The 9,208-nt window shown below is 37.7% G+C and overlaps 1 protein-coding gene across 1 annotated transcript; it reads right to left on the bottom strand.

Moving 5' to 3' along the window:
* Positions 1 to 7,548: 7,548 nt before the first annotated feature.
* Positions 7,549 to 8,759, bottom strand: LOC120287805 (rust resistance kinase Lr10-like; the record flags this gene model as incomplete). Its single annotated transcript, XM_039301216.1, has 2 exons — positions 7,549 to 8,259; positions 8,428 to 8,759. Coding segments are annotated over 2 exons (867 nt in total), but the record flags the coding sequence as incomplete, so codon positions are not given.
* Between the last annotated feature and the right edge of the window lie 449 nt (positions 8,760 to 9,208).

The following is a 9,208-nucleotide window of genomic DNA, read 5'->3' as shown; positions in this document are numbered from 1 at the left end:
ATCTTATTGCTTTTAACCTCGCTACTAGTGCGTAAGTCTCATCATAGTCTATCCCTTCTTCTTGTATATATCATTTGGCCACGAGTCTTGCTTTGATCACTATGACTTTTCCTTTTTCGTTCATCTTGTTCCTGAAAACCCATTTAGCTCCAATGATAGATTTACCTTTCGATTTAGGAGTCAATTCCTAGACACCATTATCTTGAATTGCACAGTTCTTCTTGCATTGCTTCAATCCGGCTTTCATCGAGTCAAAGTTTCTTCTATACTCTTGGGTTCTATTTCGAAAATAAGAGCCACAGCACTAGACTCTTCACGCCTTTTGGATTTTGTATGAATTCCTTCATTAATTTCACCAATAATGAGTTCTTTGGGATAATTGGACTTGTGCTTCCAGTTGCTGACTGGCTTGTTAGACTGTTGATCTTTTTCTTCATTTGATTCTTCAATGATCATTCGTTGCTAGTCTTCTGAAGTCTGAGCTGCTTTTGGAGATTTAGACTTTGTAGAGTCTGGATCATTCATTGGGATGAGGCTGGACTTGTGCTTCCAATTGCTAATTGACTTGTCGGTCGTTGATCTTTTTCTTCATTAATTTCACCAATAATGAGTTCTTTGGGATGACTGGACTTGTGCTTCCAGTTGTTGATTGGCTTGTCAAACTATTGATCTTTTTCTTCATTTGATTCTTCAACGATCATTCGTTACTGGTCTTCTAAAGTCTGAGCGGCTTTTGGAGATTTAGACTTTGTAGAGTCTGGAGCAGGTTCAGATTCTTCGGGTTGAGTCTAAATCGTTGAATTTTGTATGAAGTCTTGAAATTTGACATTCATCGATTCTTCCACTGATTGAGTCTTTTTGTTGTAAACTCGTAAGCTTTGCTGGTGGTTGAATATCCAAGGAAGATGCATTCGTCGATTTTTCTTCAAACTTACCAATTCGATCATTTGCATTTTTCAATATAAAACATGTGCATCCAAACACATGAAAATAGGAAACAATTGACTTTTTCCCTTTAAACAACTCATAGGGAGTTTTCTCCAGAATAGGCCTTAAGAAGACTATTAATAATATAACATGCTGTAGAAACTGCCTCAGCCCAAAAACGAGAGGAAATGTTACTTTCAATTAAAAGAGTTCTAGCCATTTCTTGCAATGATATGTTCTTCCTTTCCACAACTCCATTCTGTTTTGGAGTGTATGGTGAGGAGAACACATGCTGAAAACCAGATTCATCATAGAATTTAGCAAAGTCTTGATTTTTAAACTCACCTCCATGGTCTGTTGAAATAATATATCATTTCTCATTTTGAACTTTCTTAGCAAATTTTATAAAATAAGAAAATGTTTCAGACTTACTTGCCAGGAAATATACCCAAGTGAATCGTGAGTAATCATCTACTATTACTAGGCAATATTTCTTCCCTCTAATGCTCTGGGTTCTGGTTGGTCCGAAGAGATCCATATGTAGGAGCTGCAGTACACGATTAGTGGAAACTTGATTTATTAGTTTGAAGGAATTTCTTACCTATTTTCCCAACACGCATGGTGTGCATAGATCAGATTTTTGGTATGTCAGGTAGGGTAGTCCACGAACAAGCTTCTTTGCAGAGATCTTGGCTATTTGCTTCATGTTGACGTGGCCAAGTTTTCTATGCCAGAGATTCGCTTCCTCTTGAATTGAAATTAGACATTGGAATTTTTCTAGTTTGATATCCAAGAGATAGATTTTCCCATGTCTTCGCCCCGTGAAAGTCTGAGAGGAGTCTTTACTGGTTCCTGAACATGTTCCTTCTTGAAAGTAGATTTTGAAACCTGTGTCACACAGCTGGCTGATACTCAGCAAGTTGTAGTTGAGTCCTTCCACTAAGGAAATGTTATTGATTGTGAGACTTCCAATCTTTACGATTCCGTATCCCACAATTCTGCATTTGCTATTTCCTCTAAAAGAAACTTTTCCACCATTAACTTGCATAAACTTTATGAAACAACTTGAGTCCCATGTCATATGTCTTGAGCATCCACTATCCAAGTACCATTTAACATTTTTCTTGATAGTGACCTGCATTTAAAAAAGAAACTCAAGCTTTCTTTGGTACCCATACTTTCTTGGGTCCAATGAAGTTAGTGCAATACATGGTCTTTGCCCAAACCTTCTTAACAGTTTTCCAAACCATAGGACATTCTTTCTTAAAATGTTCTGAGCTATTACACTTAGAACATTTGAGAAACCTTTGCGGCCTATAGGTTTTACAAAGACTTTTTGGAAATGATTTCTATAAGAATCTTTTGTAGGTCTTTGTTTAATTCTTTCCTTTACTTTAGGAAAATCAATTAGAGGAATGGTTTCAGCAGTCATTCCCAAACCTGATTTGTTAAAGTAAGGTATTTGTGCTGAAAGAATCTTTTCTAATTTCTCATATCCTATAGAAAACCTTTTTGAAATACTTGAGATATCATTTTTCAAAAGTGCATTTTCTTTTGAAAGTAAGTCTGCATTTTCTTTCAAAGTAATAACACTTTTATCTAAATTTTCGACATTTTCTTTCCAAACAATCTCATGTTGCTTAAGTGCAGAATTTTCTCTTTTTAGTTCGGAAATCCTCTTGAGAGAAGTTTTGAGACTAAGACACAATTCATCAATATATTTAGAGACTTTAGTAGGGATTTTTAAATTACTTACCTCAATCTCACTATCGAGTGCAGAGTCTGTCTCGAGTCGAATACGAGTCGATTGTGCCATTAGACAGATATTAGCATAATCATCATCACTCTCTTCACATTCGGTATCACTCCAAGTTTTTGCTTTGGGAGCTTTTCTGTATTTCTCAGCTTTTCCTTTCTTTTTCTTTAGTAAGGGACAGTAAGGTCTAATGTGTCACTTTTTCTTGCATTCAAAACAAATCACATCTTTATTGGAATCATCATCCTCAGCTGATTTATTTTGAAACTTTTGAGAACTTTGTTTCTTCGAGTTGAATCTTCTTCCCTTTTTGTTCAGTTTTCTGAACCTTCTTATCATGAGAGCAAGCTCTTCATCGTCCATATCATCTTCAGAATCTATAACATCATAATCATCATTAGATTTTAATGCAATGGATTTTTTACCTTTGGGATCTTCATCTTCATTGATTTGCTCAACTTCATAAGACTAAAGAGTCCCAACCAATTCGTCAACAAAGAGTGGCATGATTCTCTATGTCTCCTTTATTGAGGTCTTTACGTGATTCCAATCGTTGGAAAGTCCACGCAATAACTTGTTAACCTCCATAGGTCCAGAGGTTGGTTGACCTTGGTACTCAAGACCATTCACGATTTCTGTAAAATGACTAAACATGTCAGTGATAGATTCTCCTGGTTTCATCCTGAATGCTTCATATTGACCGAGCATAATATTAATTCTAGTTTCTTTCACTCGATCGGTTCCTTCATAGGTGATGTGCAATCTATCCCAGACTTCTTTAGCTGTTTCACAAGAAGATATTCGATTATATTCAGTAGGAGATAATGCACAATATAAGGAATAAATTGCTTTTGCATCAAGAGCTTGTCTCTTAGTTATCTCTTCTTGAGTCATTTCACTAGACTCAACAGCTTCTTTTCCTCTTTCTGAGACTATTGCAGCTTTATGAATGATTCCTTTGTCTACCACGTCCCATTCCAAAGGATCTTTCGATCTTAGGAATGCCTTCATCTTGTTTTTCCATATGTTGTATTCATTTCCATCAAAATAAGGCGGTCTGGTGTTGTTTTGCCCTTCAACCAAACCTGGAGCCAACATACTAGCCATGGATCGTTAACTCTGAAGTAAAAACACTTCAATTTAAATGAGTACACAGGCTCTAATACCAATTGTGAATGCTAGTATGAGCACCTAGAGGGGTGAATAGGTACGAAAACAAACTTTTGCGAAAGATAGTGTAAAACTTTACTTTTAACCTGTGTCTATTTAACAGTAGACTTTAAAATAGAAACGAGACTCTAGCAATTAAATAAAGTTACGAGTAAAGTAAAAGAGTTTAGGGAAGAGAATAAGAACACAAGGTTTATAGTGGTTCAACTTAATCCAAGCCTACGTCCACTCTCCCGCACTGACAGCCCACCGGCTAGATTTCACTATGAATCAAAAGAGTCGTTACAAGATCACTTCCTTGATTCCACAGTATAGAGATTCTGCTACACTTCCTCAAGGTCTCACAAATGTATGAACTCTCTTTTGAGAACAAGTTTTACGCTTAACAATTGAATTGACAAAGAACAAGGAGTTTCAAACTTTGGAATTTATATATTGCGCACACCCTCGAATAACTAGAACATCTTCCTTATATACTCCTCAATGCCTTCATAACCGTTGGCACTTTCCAAATGAGCTCTTCCAATCTACCCATTGGACAGAATCAATTAGGGAGATCTCCAGTTATTTAAGGAATATGACGATAGCCCACCAATCCTACTCGCCCATACAATCAGGATCTAGGTTTCCATAAGTAAAACCTTCCAAGTATACTTCGCCAACCAACGGATCTAAATTACCCGAATTAAAGTCAAAACGAATAATAGAATCCGAGATGCTATATCCAGCCGAGGATCTTCTTCAGTCAATAGAATCAAATCCTTAAAGAAATGTTCAACTCTGGATAAGTCTTCTTCAACGGTGTAGAAACTATCAATAAGGGTAGACTTTGAATCTTGAGTCTGGTGGTCCAATGGTCTTCAGACTTTGACGAAAGAGTCTACAAGTCTTCAGACTAGACTGATGGAAACGTTTTGTCAGCTTCAAAATAAATGCGGAAGTTTTCTCCAACAAGTCGATGAAGCTACGTTGCATGCTCCCGCATCAACCACCAACACAAAGTCTAACGAAGAAAAAGTGGGCCTCACATGGAAGTTGCAGCCCTTGCAATCAAGGCGACAAAAAATGCGGTGTTGGAATTATTTATGGTGTGGCTTTCATGTTAATTAGGAAAGAAACTTTTGTGCAGTTTTTAGATTTAACTTTTGTTGGCAAATTGACTCTTTAGGAATCAATTTTACTTCAACAAAATAAGAATCGATTGGAATGTTATGTACTATAAATTGAATCAAAATCCTTTCAAGTGAGGCATTGGCATTTAATTTTATTTTCAAGGCCAATATTCCATGAGTGTCGGTTCAATAAATTGTGAAGATAAAAAGGAAAAAAAATGTCGTATTTCACTATTTAAGCTTTTTCATTACTGACAAAAAGAAAAAAACAGAATTGGTAACAAAGATAGACTATTAAAGGGAATATTAACTTTTATAACAAAAATAAAAGGAAAAATGAGAGTTAGTGCTTTTTAGATGGTGTAACACATTATGAAAGAAAGAAAGCAATTCGGTAATTTCTAGCAATGGGACCGACGCGCATTCACTAGAACCTCACTAACTTCGTCATTGCACAAAGACTATACATGCAATATTCGAGTTCACAAAAAAAATAAAAAATAAAAAAGATGTTTACTTATTCACTATCAACTTCAATATTACAATCATTCTCCAATTGTCTTAGATCTATGAACAATATTGTCATCTCTTTCCCATAACATAACCACATAATCAATGAACTAATCGATTACTGTCATTCTATCAAATGAAAAAAAAAATTCTTGTCTGTTTTTTACATCTAAATTTTACCCTTTTTATTTAGGACTTAGTCGTATAGAAAATTAGGTATTAGTCTCTAAAAATAACTAAAAAGTAAAATAAATAATTTTCATTAAAATGCATCGTGTTTTCGTTAAATTGCATTGCATATAGACATTAGGAAAATTTGCATTAATAGTATTAAAAATTTTAAAAATGATTTATAAAATTAATATTAGAAAAAAATTAACAAAAATAAAAACGCAGCCGGGCCGGTCTAGGGCCAGCCTTAGCCCGACCCCCTCCTTCTTTTCCCTTTCTTCCCCCCTTGTGGCCCGGCACATACATTCCTTCTATTTCCCAGGCGCGGCCCACCTTTCTTCTTCCGCAGCCCAGCTTGCTCTTCTTCCTCCTTCCCTTGCTTGGACGTCAGCTTCAAGACAAAACAAAGAGTGGGTCGCTGGCCGAAGGACGCAAGCACGCGTGGTTGCGCGCAACGTTCGCCCAGCAATGTCATGCGGTAGGAAGCCAGCTGGTCTCGTCCTTGAAGAAAGAGAGAGAAATGAGATAGATGGGAGAGAAAGGCAGCAAAGGGAAGGGAGGGTCTCTCTGGTTTTTCTTGGATTTGTTCGGCCGTGGAAGAGCAACCGAGAGAGAGAGAGAGAGAGAGAGAGAGAGAGAGGGGAGCTAGCGAGAGAGAGAAGGCGAGCTCGAGAGAGAGAAGGAGCGAGCCAGATAAGACAGGAAAGAGAGGCGACTGTGCTCTCGAGTTCTTCCAGGGAGGCTGGAGACAGCGAGAGCAACAGAGAGAGTGAGATCCGGGAGTGAGCAGAGGGATGGACTGAGAGAAAGCGAGACCTAGGAGCCAAACTTCATTCTTGGACAAGCGTTACCCGGCCATCCCCAACATAAACCGGCGATCTCCGGTCGACACCTTCAAGCCCGCGGCTACCTATTCCCCCGGCCGAATTCCCTAGTGAGTTTTCTTTTGGTTCAATCCACTTTTATTTTGTTGATCCTGGGCTCGGTGCAACAACGAGGCGGCTGACCATAGCTCGTTTCGCTTCAACCTCACCTTCTGGCCGTCGTCGCCAAGCCGAGATAGGGATATTCGCGGTCAAACACTTCTCTCTAGGAACTCCGGAATCGAAACAATAGCTGGGTCTCGTTTTTACTAGTCCGCCGACATGCTCGGTTTAAACGAGCATCCTTTTTGTCGAGTTTCAGCATTACTTGTTGTTCTCTTTTGAGTCTGGACACGAGCTAGAGTCTAGAATGGAGGACCATTTTCACGTGGAATTTCACAACCACTAAAGAGATTAAGATTGTTAATTATTTCCATTTTCTACTTTTTTAGCATCATTCTTTATGCTACTTTATTTTGATAATAATAAAACTTAAAATTTATACTTCTCTTTCTGCAAACTCCAAAAGAAGTGAAGATCTCGCATTCCTTATGAATATCGGTGTCTCGAGGAATGTTTACTTAGTAGGAAAACTCATGTGCAGGGGACAACAGTGAGGAATATAATACTTGTTCTGAAGAATGCAAGGCACCATCTCATGTCTTATCATCGAGTGAACGCACAAGTTCTTACTGCATTTAGGGATTGAGCTTTTGTAATACATAATATGCTCTAACATAACATTGCATGTTCAATTTCCATTCATCATAAAGACAAAATTGTCAGCCTACTTTGTCTTTACTCTTTGACATGTGCCAGTCATTCATCAGTTAGGCTTGGACCCATCCCGTGACACGAGGACCAAGTCGAAGATAGCTTGAGCAAGTAGCTGTCTTCAACGTGGGTGATCAAATAGAGGTCGAAGGGTGGGGATGAGAGGTTTTGATGGAAATGAGAGAGATTCGTTGCTCAAAATGCAAACATTGACACGAAGAAAAAATTACCTTGTTATACCAAGAGAATTCACATGAAACAAAAATTGAATGAATGCCATACAACATTCATCGTCATTTATAAAATATGGACATAACGAGTCTACCAGAAAACACTAGTGCCATATGAAAAACATGTAAAAGCTTCACAGATTACATTTTGAATGATGATACATGTTGATAGTACTATTTATAATTTTTGCATCTCATTATAGGGTAACAATCACACAATACATGATTTCGTAAACTCATGGTCATGGTAAAATTGGGAACTGCTAGAAACTATCGGAGCACTGGACGAAGATGAGACTATTTCAAGTTCTATCTCAGCGTCAACATCATTAACCGGTGCCTCTCTCGGATACAAAAGTGGTTTTGGAGGCAGTTGCAGTTTATCCATATCTCCTTCAAGCATATCTAGGACTTTCCTCATTGACGGCCGATCATTAGGGCTCAATTTTATACACCACAGTGCAATGATTATCATCTTCCTCGTTATTTCTCTTTCCTCTTCTTTGACATCTACCCTTTCAAGTTCCTTTTCTTTGTTGAGTTGATCATAAACCCATAAAGGAAAGTAAATTTGACTTGAACACTCGGCATTTGCATTTAGATTTCTCCTTCTACCAGCCATTTCCATTAATAACATCCCAAAACTATAAACATCGGCTTTGTAAGAAATGCCACCAATGTCTTTATAGAATAGCTCGGGAGCCATATAACCCAAGGTTCCTCTTGCTGCAGTCAGCGATACTATACTGCGATCGGTGGGATAAAGTCTTGCAAGTCCAAAGTCAGAAACTTTCGGAGTGAAACTTTGGTCTATGAGAATGTTGTGAGGCTTGATGTCAAAATGTAGAATTTGCATATCACATCCCCGATGTAGATACTCTATCCCTCTAGCTATGCTGAGAGAGATCTCATACATGTTCTTATAATCAAGAGGATCATCACCATCCTTATAGAAAATGTGTTTATCCAAAGATCCATTCGGCATGAAATCATAGACAAGAGCTTGTTTGGAGTATTCGAAGCAAAAACCAACAAGTTGCACCACATTAATGTGGTGGATCCTTCCAATTGTGGCCACTTTGCTTATAAAATCTTGGCCAATAGATTTTGATTTGTTCAAAATCTTAACCACAACTTCATTGCCACTTCTAAGTATTCCTCTATATATGGAACCATATCCCCCCTCACCCAACTTGCATTTGAAATTTTTTGTGATCCTCTTGATGTCAGAGTAAGAGTACCTTATGGGCAAAAAGTTATTGCGAGCTCGTAAGAATTCTTCGATGTTTGCATCGGTCACTTGATGCCTTCTCATCCACTTCAAGATTAGAAATATCAACACACACGGAGCTCCGAGTATGAATTTTGCTGCTAGGAAGTGGACTGCTGAGAAATTTGGCCATCAATTAGCATAGTGTGATAATTTTTTTCACACATACAATTTTTGTTTGTCAGAGTGCTGAATGAGAGCTTCATAGGTGTGAAGAGAAAAGGACTTATCATACCCAAGACAAAGAAGAGATTCCATACGGCAATTCAACCAAAATCGTTCATGATATACCACGTAGAATCATCTGTAGATAGTAAGAGAATTCGTGAGAGATTACTAGATATGGTTAATTAGAATTAATGACCAATCAATAAAGAACTAGATCCATTGTTTTAGTAGTTAAATAATAAAAGCAATTCACGTTA

This window comes from Eucalyptus grandis, chromosome 8, assembly GCF_016545825.1.
Source record: "Eucalyptus grandis isolate ANBG69807.140 chromosome 8, ASM1654582v1, whole genome shotgun sequence".
Lineage (NCBI taxonomy): Eukaryota > Viridiplantae > Streptophyta > Magnoliopsida > Myrtales > Myrtaceae > Eucalyptus > Eucalyptus grandis.
The sequence above is the reverse complement of the archived record's forward strand: the minus strand, read 5'-3'. Positions and strand labels throughout refer to the sequence as shown.